This window comes from Phaenicophaeus curvirostris, chromosome 11, assembly GCF_032191515.1.
Source record: "Phaenicophaeus curvirostris isolate KB17595 chromosome 11, BPBGC_Pcur_1.0, whole genome shotgun sequence".
NCBI lineage: Eukaryota > Metazoa > Chordata > Aves > Cuculiformes > Cuculidae > Phaenicophaeus > Phaenicophaeus curvirostris.
Genome location: NC_091402.1, coordinates 7,750,699 through 7,765,953, shown reverse-complemented (window position 1 = coordinate 7,765,953; position 15,255 = coordinate 7,750,699). Strand labels below are relative to the sequence as shown.

General features: G+C 43.9%; 1 protein-coding gene across 2 annotated transcripts in view; it reads left to right on the top strand.

Moving 5' to 3' along the window:
• LRIG1 (leucine rich repeats and immunoglobulin like domains 1) overlaps positions 1-15,255 on the top strand; it is a 91,609-nt gene that overhangs the window by 37,096 nt on the left and 39,258 nt on the right. For both annotated transcript variants that reach the window (XM_069866319.1, XM_069866320.1), the window contains exon 3: positions 4,802-4,876. In XM_069866319.1, coding sequence (XP_069722420.1) covers positions 4,802-4,876 — 75 coding nt within the window. The remainder of the gene's footprint in view (positions 1-4,801; positions 4,877-15,255) is intronic.

Here is a 15,255-nt window from a genome sequence, read left to right as displayed (position 1 = left end):
CTGTGTCTCCTCCTCTGTACTCCTTCTGGGACCAGAACAAATTCTGTTTGAAGTCTGATAGGAGAGGCTAAAACAGCAGAGCTGTCTTCTGCTTTGGTGGGGGAAAATAAGGAGAAGGTCCGAGTGCTGTGCCAGACCCTCCTTGCTGGTGAAAGAAACATCATTAGAAAATTATGGGGTTTCCTAGCTCCTGATCTGGGTTAATGCTCAGCAGTTGCACTGGCAGAGGAGCTGCGCTTGTCAGCTATTCAATGATTCCTGATTTTTGGGGTTTGAAAAGTGAAAGTGACTAAAATGGCAAGCGGTGGGTTGAGGTAATGAGCTGGCGTTTGACTATTGAATCGCTGGCATACTTGAGGTTTGGGCTCTGTTTGAAGAGCTACTGATGCCTCATGGGAAACTGAAAAAATATTTCCTTTCTGAAACAATACTGTACTCTGTGTATATCTTGCATTTTCTCTTGTTCTCTGTCTGTTTTCATTAAGTGTTGGCTCTGGGGCTTGTGGAGGGGCTAGATCCTTTGATCCTTAAATAGGCAAAAGGGTTTACTACAGTGGGAGTTCTCCCTAACTGATGCCTGCAGTTTTGGACCACAGGGATTAATATAGCATCTACCCCCTGGACTGATTGCCCCAGCTCTGCTGTTTACACTAATAGTACAGACTTGCTAGGGATCATGATTAAGTGAGGAATAAGCATCAGGAGTGACTGCAGTGCTCTGAAATAAGTTCATTGTGATCATCTTAGGCAGCAGTCAGGGAGAGGAGAGAAAGTGATGTGGGTTAGCAAAATGCTGTCTTATAGGATCTGTTTTCTTGACTTCTCTTTAAACTGCAGAAAGCCTTAAATTACTCTGTGCTTAAAGAAGAGAATTGTAGCCCTGATCCCACGAGACTTTAGAGTTATTCTAACATGATTGTGGCTTAAGGAACAGCTTTTACTTGTGGAAGTGTCTGAAGGCATGTGACTTGAGGGAGCATGGGGCTGGGAAATGTGTATGGTTTCTGATCCCTTAGGTAGGGAGCTCCCACTGCAAAGCACTGTATGTGTTGAGAGCAGGGCAAGCCTTTTACTGAACAGTCAGCTGCTAAAAAAAGATGTCAGGGTTCAAGGGAGGTAAGTAGTGCAGCCTGCAAAGTAATGGTGCAGATAAGAGCTGCTTGCTGATTAAGAAAGGCAGGGTTAGGGAAAAGGGAGAGAGCAGGAGAGTGAATAGAAGGGAAAGGAGGCAGTCAGAAATGGGAGGCTGGAAGGGAGGCAGAGGTCTGGAGTGGAGCCTGGAAGGCAGGCTCTGGAAAGTGTGAGGGAGAAGCTCTATTAAAAGCCCTATCTACCAATCTTGGTTGCTTTTGAATAACAGCTAAACCACAGACCGCTGAAATAAACTGCATTTCACAAAGAGAACCACATCTGTGCTGCCAGAGCATCTCCTTTCTGAGGTTGGTTGTTTTTTTTTTTAAGCGCTTTACAAACATTCATGAAATAAGCATCATGCTGTGGCATGTCTTAAGAGCAAGTCAGTGTTTTGCTGTGCGCGCTGTGCTGGGCAAACCAAGTCACCCTCAGGGAAAGAGATTGCCCCAAATAATAGATGCATTGATAAGACCCAAAACCTCCCGTGATGCTTCAAACACTGTGCCTGTGCTTCCTGAGCATTACAGGAGAGGCTCAAAGCTCTGTGTGTGTCTGTATGAATAATGAACGTGATGTATTTTGATAAACCTTTTGTTTTCCCTTGATTTCAAGAAAATGTCTGCAAACCAAAAGATTTAAACTTCACAGCTTATCTTGGGTGTTCTGTTTTGCTTTACTGAGATTGTAATAAAGCAATAGCTGTATTTACCCCATACTTTTCCCTTCCCCTGGGTTTAGGCAGTTGTTTGTGTTTGGTTTTGTTTTTTTTTTTTTGTTTGAGAAGCTGCCTTTCCTTAGAAGTTTAAGTCTGTGTGGGATGAAATTTAGTGGCTGAAAGTGATATGAAAGCATGTGATCCCCTGTGCTCTGAAATAAGTGGCTCAGGTGGTAGGGGCTGGAAGGGGGAAATATTACTTTCCTTCAGGACACCCATGCTTTCTCTCCTCCTCTTTGGTGGCTCCTTCAAATGACAGTCCCTGGGAGTCCATCCATACTTGCACCTCGGCTGAAAGGGTGAGATGGAAGGTACTGCTATGGGATAAGCTCTGTAGTCCTTTCTGGGGTTTCCTCAGGTCATATGGATCATGGGATCCATGAAAGTGATAATTGTAGGCTCTCAGGTTTTCCAAGCTCATTTGTAACAAAGAAGTAGTAAGTGTGCTAAAATTCCTTTCCAAACAACTCACCTTTTATTTTCTAAAGTGCCTTTCACTGAAAGCTCTGGAGAGCTGTGCTATTTTTGAGCAGGCTCCATTTCAGCTTGACATCAGCCTGGCAACTGGACTGTAAATATTTTATATGGCTGGCCCCCCTCCTCCTCTGCCTCAGCATCCAGAAGCAGCAGGTTTGTGTTGTCAGAGGTGAGGGCTGGGGAGGAGAAAGGAGGCTGTAAGTTTAAATTTGTTGATCCTGGCTGTTCTGTTTTGGGGTTGGTTGGGATTTTTTTTTTTCCTCTACTTGTTTTTTTTTCTTTTTTGGTCCCTTTACGTGGGAGAAGAAGAAGATGGGAGGGAAATCCCAGACAAATACCAAGCTTGGCTCTCTCCTTTGCATCAGTAACTGGTGCCTGTGAGCAAAGAGAGAAAATGAGGTGGGAGAACCACTTCAGACTGACTTCTGACCTGACAGGAGGCTGGTATATGAAAATCACACTTATGTCAGAGGAGGGTTTGACCAGCTGTGAGACACCAATTGGTGTCAGAGCCACAGGAGGGTTTGACCAGCTGTGAGACACCAATTGGTGTCAGAGCCACATAACCAGAGGTGACCCGGGCTAGTGGAGGGTGGGCCTAATTCTCTTTCTCCTATGCCTTTCAGAAAGATGCTCAGTTGGATGTTAATGAAAACACAGCAGAAAGAGCATTTTAATGGTCTCTCCAGCTTGCACTGTGCCTTCGAAAGCTCTAGACTTTGCTATAATATGAGCAACACTGAGCTTTTAGTTGCAAAGCGGAGCTCCTTGCTGGATTGCAATGCATCTGGCTCTTTTTCCTTTACATTTTAGGGTATGGGTATAATGTCAGAGGTAGAGCTGAGGCTGAGAAAAGCTTTTATCCCTGCAGTGCCTGGAACTCCTTGTGAAATCAAATATCTTGCCGACTCTTAGAGGAGTCAGAAAGAAGTTCTGGGATGGATGTATCGCTGCCCTCTCTCACCTGCCAAAAATAGTTTTGAAGGAAAAGAAAGTAGACTATAACTTAGGATTGCCTCAACTTGTGCCCGTAACTTAGCACACCTGAGCTGTGCCTTGGTCCCTTGCTTACTGTGGGATGCTCTATAGCTCGCACCCCAATGGTGGGTGATCTGTCAGACCCCTGTGCAGAGCCCCGGTAGAAAGGGAAGGGAGCAGCTGGAAGGCAGGCAATGGAGAGAGACCCAGCCGGGCTCAGCTTTAAGCGATTGCTGATCAGTGGGGGGTCCTGGGGAGCTGCCTTGTGCTGCCTGGCTTTCCCTGGCAGGGGCTGGGCTGTAATGGCTTCAGCATGTGGTGGGGGTGCGGGCAAGACAGCTAAGAAATTAGGTAATTTTCAAGCAGCCAGACAAGCGACTGTTACAGTAATTAATTGACTAATTCACCATACAAACAAGGGCTCTTTAAACCAAGGAAGAGTCGGTCACATGGCGAGGATCTGTTTTCAGTCAGAAAAACACTTCAAACATAAGGCCATTGAGGGGGACATTTTTGTAGCAGTGTTTCCAGGAGCAAGACCCCATCTGCAATTGCCATTAGCCCCAGGGGGCTGTGTGGTGCTCCCTGGCTGGGGCAGGTCACTTCTTTTTGGTGGTGTTACTGTGCCCAGCATACTTTTCTTTTGATGTTTGGGGCTGGCTTCACAGGGCTTCCCTTGCAGGGTTTCTGTCTGTTCCGTGCTGCCACGGCAGCATTCTGGGCTTGATGTGGAGGCCTAGGCTGGGGCTGCTGCTGGGAGAGTTTAAATTTATCATTCTGAGGCAGCAGGACCTGGCCGCCTTGTGGCTGTGGGTTCAGTGTCCTGTCTTGGGCTCAGCTGCATGGTGACTGTGGAGACTCAAGCCAATGGCTGTGGTATGGTGCCTTCCTCAGTGTGCTTGACTTGGATTAAGGGACTGAGTAATTTATTGAAGGATTGGGAAGATTAAGAATCATAGAATTGATTGGTTGGAAAAGACCTTTGAGATCATAGAGTCCAACCGTACCTGTCTGCTACTAAATTATATCTCTAAGCACTTCATCTACCTGCCTTTTAAATACCTCCAGGGATGGCAACTTGACCACCTCTCTGGGCAGCCTAAGCCAGTGCCTGAGAGCCCTTTTAGTGAAGAAGCTCTTCCTGATGTCCAGTCTAAACCTCCCCTGATACTGCTTGAGGCCACTCCCTCTTGTTCTATCACTTCGGAGAAGAGACCAACAACCACGTCTATACCACCTCCTTTCAGGCAGTTGTAAACAGTGATAAGGTCACCCCTCAGTCTCCCCTTATCCAGGCTGAACAACCTCAGTTCCCTCAGCTGCTTCTTGCGAGACTTGTTCTCCAGCCCTTTCTCCAGCTTCGGGACTGTTAGAGACAAACCCCTTCAGATGGGGGCCTCTGCCAGAATATCACCATTCCTGAGGAGTTGGGGGGATGACTGCCATGTGTTTGGTTGTGGGCTGCTTGTTTCAACTGTTAATTTCTGTTTGTTGCAGGCAACTGAACAACAACGAGCTGACGGCCATTCCCGACCTGGGACCTGCTGCTGCCAGCGTGCGATCCCTCCACCTGTAAGTGGCTGCTGCCTCTCTGGGCTGTTGTTCGTGGGGTGGGTTTAGCTGCTGTGACTGAGTTTCATGTGTCGCCCACTTCTGCTGACTCTTCAGATCTTCTTATCAGGCTTGTTGGCACCTTAATTAAGAAACATCTTCTGGAGTTGTGTGCTTTGCATGAGGTTGGGCTCTGTTAATGTGCTTATGAGCAGTGATAACTTATGTCAGTAACTCCATGGGTTAGTAGTGTATTGAGTAAAATGATTTTTTTTTTTCTTCATCTGCCTTTGGGTTTCAACCATTATGTCATACTTGTACCATTAAAGGTGTGTGTCATTTTACCTTTTCTTCATTGTTCTGTTTTTTCCCTGGCCCTATTCTGGTGATTTCTTCTTTTTTTCCTAAAGCCAGAGACTATTCATATCTTAATCTTTGAGGGACCTGTTTTTATGGCCTCTTTCAACTTTTTCCTTTTGAGAAAGTGACTGTAAGGCTAGATCTGCAGAAACCTAGAAGTTCTTAATTTTGGTAGTTTGGCTACCTAAAGAAGTGTTAGGGCACTGTTACCAAGGATCTCGGGTTGAGGATGCTGCTGAAGGAAATAAAGATATTATATCAAACTTCTTAATACTTTGAGTGTAGATTTCTAAAATCATTTTTGCGTGTGTCTGCATGTAATGCACACAGAGAAGGAATTTTGCTGAGGTATGCATACATTCCAACTTCTTGGGAAGAAGTAGCAGATTATGTAGACTCCAGGAAAGTGCTCGATGGCTTCCAGTGTGCATGGCCTTGCAGTGTGCGCCCACAGGCAGGTGTCTTATTTGCCATGGATTTGATTCTCCTTGTACTGGAAAACTCCTGTGTCCATGCCACCAGGTGACTGGCCTCATCTTCAAAAGACTCTGACTTAATCTGAGACAACTTTGATCTGTTGACTACAAGTACATTCCTATAACTCAAATCAAGGACAGAATTGAGTGAACTGGCACTGTTCCTGCTCTTCCATTAAGCAGTGTTGTTAAAATATGCGAAGCAGAACAACTCCCTCGATGTCTTAATTCAGTTTAAGGATCTTGGCTTCAAGTTGGTGTCCATCTCTCACTCCTGGCATGAAATAAGTTTAGCTTTTGTTTGAGATACGGTGCCTTTGATCTGGTTCGTGGGCTTACCCTGTTCCTGCAGAGCTTAAGCGCTCCTCTACTATCATCAGTGCTGGATCCAGCAAGCATCTTTGTTAAATGCACAAGTAACTACTTCATCTCCTGGGTGGAGAGGTAGCTTGTGTGTCAGCAGTTTCCAGACCTGTCAAATGTGTCACGGGCAGTAGGTGTGAAGCCACCTTGTTTGATTTCAGCATTTGCTGCAGCCTTTATCTGCCTGTATGACCACATACAAAGCCTGGGTGCGTGGTCTGGGGGCAACTGGCTGCAGAGTGGGGCGGTGACTCCCTTTAATCAGTGTTTCTTGTTTAGGCACAATCCTGTGACACAAGAGGCCATCTGCCTGCCACTTGAACTGACCTTGCCAGGCTGCTGCATAATCCAGTGTGTTATACATTGGGATTCAAAAAACTCCAGAGATATGTTTTATAGGTGGAAAGCTTGCATACAATTAAACATCCAGGATATAGTTTTAGGCCCCCCAAATCGGCTTTTTTTTCTCATGAAGTCTATAAACGATCTGAGTTTCACAAGCCCCTGTTGTTATTTTTGTTATTAATTTAGCCATTGGCAAAGGACCAGATTGCTGCAGCTTTGGGCTTTTTTTGTTTCTGAAGTGAAATAAGTGGTTTGGAAAGGAGGAATAATGACTGGTGGAAGGCAGTAGATTTACAGCTCCTCTGAAATTTCAGAGTGGTGCAGAAGCAAGGAGAAGGTACAAAGTCAAATGATAAAAGGATGGTATTCTAAACAGACCTGTGTAGTATCGCTTTCCAGAAATCTGTATTGCTTTCCTCAGCTGCTACACATAAATAACTCTGATAGCGGGATTTGTAATGCTGCTGTCATACCTCTGCAAGAAGGATCTCTGTTTAGCTTGTTTCAGAGTATGCCACTTCTTTTGCCCTTTGCATTTTCTTTTAATTTTGTTAGAGGTAAAAATAATCTGAAAGATGTTTTAGAGTACCTGCCTCAATCAATGTTGCTGAGTAACTCGCATTGGAATGATTTGCTGAGGAAGTGAAGCTTTGTCCATCCTTGGAAGTCTTTAAATCAATTGGATGGCTTCCTAAAAGATGGTCCTTTAGTTCAACTCTGAGTTAATGGGCTTGATATGTGAATTGTTGGGTGAAGTTCTTTGGCCTCATGTGATGTAAGGAATCAGATTATATGGTCATACTGGTTTCTTCTGGCCTTCAAATCCGTGAACTAATAATTGGGGAGGCTGCCAAACCAAACCCAGGGTGAAGACTCATGAGGACCGTGTATGGAGAAGCTGGTTTATGTTTAAGTATATAGTGTTACAGTGTATTCTTACTGCTAAAGAAAAATAAATACACTTCCCTTTTTTTTTTTCTTCTTCAGTGTTTAGAAATGTGTGAAGTGTGTTTACCTCACAAACCTCTGAAGTAGGTTTTATATATTGCGTGTGGTTAAGTATTTCCAAAGGACTGTGAATGCATTATAAGAGCAAGGATTGTATATTTGTCACTCAAAATGGCCCTTTTGGACAAGTTACTTCATCTACTGCTCTTCCTGAACTGGGGAAGAGACTTTTGGTGCTGGTAGAAAGAAATCTGCTATACTGCCACACTCACTTTGTCTGTAAAAGTGCTTTTAATAAGATTCATTGCTTTGCATTCCCTGTTTTAGGGTTTCCCATACCTGTCTCCATCATCCAAAACGTGCTTGACCCCACATGCCTGTGGACCATGGGCCAATTACATATATGTAAGCATGTGGGAATCTGTTAGAGGGAAAATTCTCAAGTCTTTCTGCAAATCTTTGGATGTTTCAGGCTGCAGATGGATGGAGGCATAACATATGCGTCAAACACGCTATGCCCTAATAAACTGCCATGAAATTTAGTTCACTTTAATTATTCCTCAAAGAGTCTGTTTGCCTTGCACGCTGAAAATACTGCCAAAGTTGTTCATCTCAACGAGAACAAACATAAGGGACTTGATAAGGCTTTTAATAGAACAGAAAGGAAAAATAATGTATGTATGGGATACCAAATAAAGACAGACATTAAATGCAAACATCTGTTAGTGCAAACAAAAGCCAGGAAATTCAGCTGAGAGCGGGAGAGTGAATCTGGATTCATTTCGAAATTACATCGGAGTAGCTAAGAGGAGAATCTTGCCTAAAATTCCCACAGCATTTGTAATTTAGCTACAGTTCCTAGACTTGGACGTTTGGGAGTTGATGGCAGGATGTTTTCACTGACATGCTCTTGGCTGAGGATTTCCCTTCCTGATGTTTCCCTCAAGATGATTCTATGTTCGCTGCAGCTAGAGTGTGTTAACTGTGTAGGCTCTCAAGATTACTCTGTTACCTGATCTGGTGGTGAAGAGGAGGATAGAATAAACCGTTTATTTGCAGCAGAATTGAGTCTGTTTATATCCCACTTCCTCACTAGATTGCTTGGAGAGTCTCTTAGCCTTGCTGTCATGCCGGGTAAGAGGAAGACCTGAGCTGCAATCAGCTCTGCTTTGGTCTGTTACTACAGGTCTCTCACAAACCCCTGTGTAGGCACAAGCTCAGCCCTTACTGTCTGCCACTGTTTCATCTACCTTCATGTGAGTAAATGCATCCTGGAGGGCTTTTGGGGTGTTCACACAGAATAATGGAGGTGGATCCTTGTCCTCTGCCCTGGCTCCGAGGTGACTAGCCTGATTCTGTCAGCATCCACCAGTGCAGACACACCAGCACAGGCTGTTAGGCAGCTGTAGAGCTCAGTGGAGAGCCTGCTAACCAGACCTCTGAAGCAAATCTGGTAAACAGAGCACGCACTATGCCTCGTCCTTAGCTGGCTAGGCATTAAGGAGGTTAACAGATTAAACACTTAAAAATAACTTTCATTTCTTTCCCTGCAAGTCTTTTAAGCCCCCAGCCATTTAGGAACAAAGGGAATAGTGACCCATGGCAGTCAGCTCTATGTTAGCAACAGGCAAAGCTGTTTGAGATGCTTTGGCCCCATGATCTTGCTCTGAATAAGCACAGATAACAAGGAAGTCAGAATAGGGATTTTTAGAGCAAAAGAGTGTGAAATAGGATTAGCTGAGGCTGCAGTGACACTCTGCAGTGTATTTACTGTGGAAAGCGAAATCAATAGCACTACTCTGCTGCCAAACTAAGCATAAAAGTCTCTTGAAGAAAATCAATCTTCTTTACAGGCTCATTAATGTAAAGATCAATTCACATTAAACTGTAATTAAACAGAGAGGGCTAATAGAAGGGTAAGTTATCTACTCTGCCACAGGCAAAATATTTTGTGTAAAATTTGAAAACTAAATACATGGAGAATTTGAAACAAGGAGTAGCAGGCAACATGCTGAGCCTGCTTGAAAGGTCTGGTAAGATCAGATGTTGTTTGGGACAGCATAGTTCTTGTGAAAAGGAAGGCACTTCATGGTATTCCATCTGGTTGTTGGGGGCAGGACAGGACAAAGACTGCAGCTCATGGCTTCTGCATCGGGGGTAACGTTTCCATTTATTGCAGGGTTTCATGGAGAGCTTTTCCTCCAAGAGCTGGGGACTTGGTTATAATTCTGGTAAAATTAGTTGCATTGTTAGTAATGTGACCTGTGTTTCATGTCTGGCTTTGGACTTAATTTTCGTTGTACCTCATTAGACATTTGTACTGCATTAGAGTTGACTGGTCTTGGAAATCCTTAATGTGGCAGAATTTGGGCCATGTTATTGATCCTCCTGGAGCTGTTGCCTCATGGTTTCTTAGTGAAGGCTTGGAAAAGGAACTGTTATTTTAGTGTTGTTCATACTGTTTCACTAGTGCTGCCAAATTGGCTTTGCAGAGCCTCTATCTGAAGACCCGTGTGGTCCATTAGATTCTTTGAGCTGCTGTTTTGCTTTCACCCAGGATAAATGTGTCCTCCTATGTTAGCTAAAACAATGCTAGCAGACACTACTCTGCTGATCCAAATGTCACCTAGTAAATAGGCCTTCATCTCCACAGGCTTCTCCCTGGAGCTGAGGTGGTGTTGAGATGTGCGACTCCACTTGGTCTTTGATTTTCAAGTTAAGATGGTGAAGACTCAGCTGATTATCTGGAGAACAGCAGCCCCCAGTTCCTGCCCACAGCGTCCTCTCTGGGTGACCTTCTTAGAGGAAAGGGTTTGAAACTGCTGTATCTGTGCTGTTTACAGAGCACAGCTCAAGCTTGAGCTGGCCTCTGCATGAGGTGTGAGCTCACTTCATGTTCCTGAGTAGACCAGAGCATAAACCTCTGTGTAGGCGGTGTTGATAGTTGGGAAGTTTGGGCTTAAATGAAGAATTGAGGTTTGAGCTAACACGATAGTGTAGATGTAGCCTTGGAGTCCATTTGTGGCTTGGGATCCTGCTGTGCTAATTGCTGTACAAACAAAACAACTGCCTTGACCCCCAGGAGACTTAGTCTGCAAGTTGTCTTTTGCTGGAGTTAAAAAAGGATGATCTAACAATTAGAAATAAGAAGAATACTCTGTTAATTCCATCTGGGTCACAGCAAGCGGTTTTGTACTCATAAGCACAAAATCCAGATGACTCAGGCGCAGCTATGTGCAGGGTCCAGTTGAAGTCAGCAGCCTCTCCTTGTGCAGGACGTGTCTTGGGAAGCTCAGAAAACCACACTGCCTGCTATGCTGCATAATTACTTGCACAAAGAGAACTTTCTCTCATAAGTAAGTGATATACTCAGGTTTAGGTTCATCATGGGAGCAGATTAACCCCCAGTCTCTGCTTGCATCAGTTCGTTTGTGGTGTAATGTCTGCAGGGACCAATTCTCCAGAGTTTTTGCCTCCAGGCAGTTCTCCTCAGAGGCTGGAGAGAGAATTGCTTTCTGAGCTTTTTGAATTGATGTGAAGAGGTGAATAGAAAGAATGCTGGCAGTCAGGCTGTTCAGTATGCAAGCAAAGTACAGGCATAGGATATTCTGAAACCCGCCTCTCCTGTTTGTTTTGCTCAGAGTTCATAGTGAGGCTCTGGATTGTAAAGCCTGCTAGTGTTTGAGGCCAAAGACTGCAAGAACATTTCCCAGTGGAGGAAATACTCATCAATCATGTCCTTCCAAGCACCAGGATTTTTGATTTCTCTTTTAGCCTGTTGGAACTGTTGTAATCATTTGTATGTCCTCTTTGAGCTTTCAGATCGAACGTGAGCACATGGAAATGGCAAAGGACTTGAGGCTATTCCAGGGAAATGAGTAACCACTTCTTTTAGAAAAGCAACAGTAGTAAAGCACATAGTCCTCAGATGCAACAAAAGAGTATCAAAAAGCAATCTGAGCACAAATAGCAGTGTTACAATTGGCCAGAGGAAAAAGATAGTCTAAGTTGGTTGGCAGCTCATGGAATACCAGTTACATCTTGAGTGTAACTGCTTTGTGTAGCCCTGGCAGCTGCTTCTGTGATAGTGAGTTGCTCTGAGTTGGGCTGGGTCTGCCCTGATGTCTATGTGCTGCTTAGCAGGAGGTGCTAGGCTAGTTATTTGTTCTGGAGGAAGTAGAGGATGCAAACGATCTCATGGGATGGAGCGCAAGGTTAGCAGTTGGAACGTTCTCACTCTTGCATATGTCCCGCGTTCTTTACACCCCCAGACTCAGTAAATTCCTATTTAGTAGGCCTACATCCTCTGAACTGAACAGCAGATGTTGCCCAAGGACAGATGTAACTGGTGGATATAAAATGTCTTGTGGTAGGTTGTCCCAAGGCAGGTGCCTGTTGTGTACAATGCACAGGGTTGTTTCCCAGTTCTGTCCCTCCGCAGATCAAGCCCAGATTAGTTGTGGAGGTCATTTGCGACCATGATCTTTTGTTAAGGTCAATATGGCAAATAGCCTCATATTTGAGCCTTAGAATAGCCCAAACTCACTACTATTAATATCTGTGGTAGATTGACTGTCTCGTTTAATGGCATATGGCAAATAAAGCACTTGTCTACAAAAGCAATTCCTTTGTTAGTCTTCATAGGCTGAGCAGATTTCAAACATAAATAACTTCCTGAGTTGAAAGTTTTTTTAGCCTATTGGAGCTTCCTGCCTAAAAACTGCTAGTAACGGTGATTTAGTTTGCTCAGGAGTGAGTAAAAGCAGAGTTGCAGTTGCAACAAAAGTAACTTCAATTATTTCTGGGTAGAATTCTCTACCTATCTTTCTCTCTTAAAACTTGGCTAATTCAGTTTTCAAACAAAATTGCATAATATCAGGAAACTATCAGTAAGTGTTACTGTTTCTGTGCTTGCCTTCCTGCAGAGAATTTCCAGTTTGGTCCTCGTTGTTAGTGTTTAGTTTATGCTCGTTGTTAGACTAGTGATTACTGCCCAGAGCATCAAACAGGTGCCTAGCAAGCAGTAAGAACTGGAATTGAGGATGGAGGTTTGTTTTTTTTTCCTAAGTACAGTGCCATAAAGCATTTTCAAAATCTCTCAATTTTGTTTACCTTCAGGCGTCCTGGAAAGCTTGTAAACAGGCAGTGTCTTTTAGCTCTTCTGGGTATAACAAGGCTAAAACTGTTTCAGTAGAGGTGTTAAAAACCGAATCTTGCCCATGTGGTTCAAAGCCCAGTGAGTAAAACATCAGTTTTGCCACTTACTTTGTGATCTGAACGGTGCTTAGCGCTTCCATTGTTGCTTCCACTGGCATAATTAGGAATAGTGTGTAATTCAGAGTAAAGAAACACTAGTGTAAACAGTATTCACTAAAATGTGATCTGCCAGGTCTAGGTTGGAAAAGATTAGTAAAAAAAAATTGTAGAAAGCTCATTTTTAGATTAATAAAAAGCTGGCTATGTGCTGGATTTTCTGATTTTTTTTTTTTATTTCGTGTTAAATTCACCGATTAATAGTGGAGATGAACAATCAATATCATGTCAGAAGTTCTGATCTTACTCTTGCAAAACCAACCCTGCTTTTAGGGGTGTATGGGGTGGAAAATCTGATTGCTGGTTAAGGTAGACAAGACAGTGATCAGTGCTACATTTAGATGAAGTGATCACTGAAGAGGCCCCTGTCCATTCAAGCGTGTGCATAGCTCTTTCTTGTTAACAGGAATTCCACGTGAATATTGATTGAGAATAAGTGGTTGGGTGAGTACATGTTCTGCCTGTCAAACCATTTAATGTTTAATTGCAGATCGGGGAAAATAGCAAAGGCAGCTGGAAAATGAAACAGGAGTGCGGGGGCATATGAGTGAAGAGACAACTGCTATAGTGGTGAGATCCAAGCAGAAGAACATAAGTTGGGAAGAGGGGATCAATTAAGAGTTGATGGTAAAAGAAAGAATCTATAAAAGGGTTATTGGTTTTAGACATAAAATACTTTCTTCTGTCCAGTCCATATCATAGAATTCCTAGGTTGGAAAAGACTTCGAGATCAAGTCCAACCATTATAGGTCATCACGTTGCATGGAAGCAGTTGCTGAACAGAGGCGAGTAGCATAAACAGCCAGGGAAAGAGATTAAACTCTAATTTTTCAGGTGCCCTGGAAAAGGAGCACCTCTTGGTGCTGTCCCAAGACAGTGTTCTTCCCTACAGATCATGTTCTTGAGAAAGCTGTCATCTTTTTCAAAATAAGAGGAGCTGAAGACGTAAATGATCTTATTAAAGAAGCTTGAACATATTGGTTAAGTGGTGGTAAATGCTTGCCATTGGTAATGGTTAAATGGTTGTACAAGACCTGCTCTAAGGAGGCTTGAACAGATAATGTTTTATACCTGCCTGGCTTAGCACAATCACAATTCTGCTCTAGAGCTTGAATATTCTGTTCCCTGGATTTTGACACCTTGCTCCACGGTTTCCTGAAGCCATCATTCTGACTTGACATGCTGTATCGATGACAGGGTGACTAGACTTGTTAAGAAGAGCTAATTTTTTTTTGCTAATTTGACCATTGCTTTTCCACATAGGAGTTTTTCCTTCTTACAGGCTGCACAGTCTTAGCTCAGAGGCTCTCCCTGTTCTGGCGGCCTTGCTGACAAGCCAGATAAGCCCTTTCAACAGAGCACAAGTGTGTGTCATGTTGGAACAGACTAACCAGCTAGCCTATCTGTGTCTCTAGAGTGTTAACAGGCTTTTGACTGGCCAGTCAAAAATGTTTCTTCAACTGCTGCCTTCAAGGGGGAAGACTTGTAGCAATTTTGGCTGCAAGTTCCATGAGACTTAACACATTTGCTTTCCAGACCAAACTTTAAAGTGTGGTGTCCTTTTTCCACCCGCCTAAGCATCGGAGGCACAGAGCTCTTGTGTGGTTAGATCCACCCGTTTTCATTGTGCTCCTGTCAAAGGTGGGAAAAGCCCCTCTGCCATGTCATGGCTTTCAGGCAGAAGCAGTGCATGCTATCAAGAAGTCTGCTTGTGATTACAATTTGGATTAATGTCCCAGCATCATGGGCAGAGTCATTACATTTGGTTTGCACTTAAATTGCTTCTCTGCTTGTGTATTTTCCCCTCCTCACTCCTGTGGAGAGACAAAAGCAAAACAAAGCCACCCACAAAACACATGCGCTCACTAGGCTGTGGTGGATCTTCCTTACTTTGATCATTTATTACACAAAGTGAAGCTAAAATCAGCACCAGGATTTAAGGATGATAGTGTCTATAGGCCCTGTGATCCTGGACTCTGTTGGCTTTCAAATGAAAGCGTTGCCTTCTTTGATTAGAAGCACAAAACTTCTCTTCAATTAAAATGAGAAGAGGCTGCTGTCTCTGCTTTGGAGTGGAACAGGGTAGTTGCTCCAGCCTCTGCTGTGGGCTAGTTAAATTGACGCCTGAGCTGGATCTGATTCTTAGTTCTCTGTTCCTCCTTATCACAAACTTGAATCATCTTTGAGGCCAGTGATAAGGATGTGGGGTCTGGGCAGCAGCCCTGACATGGAGTGGCTCCCTGTGCTGGACTCTATGCAAGTGTGGGGCTGTGGAGAGCAGGAACTCATCAGAGCTGCAAACCAGTGAGGGTGAAGCTGGGCTCTTTCATGGCTTCAAGGACCAGCTTATGTATTTAATTTATGATTGCAAGTTGAGTTTGGCTGGCATGTGTCTGCAGCAGAAAGCAGCCCTCTAGGTAAACGTGCAAGAGGAAAAGTCAATGTGAGAGCAAGAGAGTAGCAGACCAAAGACTGGAGATGTAGAACATAGAAACACTGACCTGATTGTTGTCTGCCAACAACTGAGTGACCTCTTTCAAATCCTGATGCTCAAAGATACTCTGCTGAACCCCATGACCGTGTTCAGCCCATGCA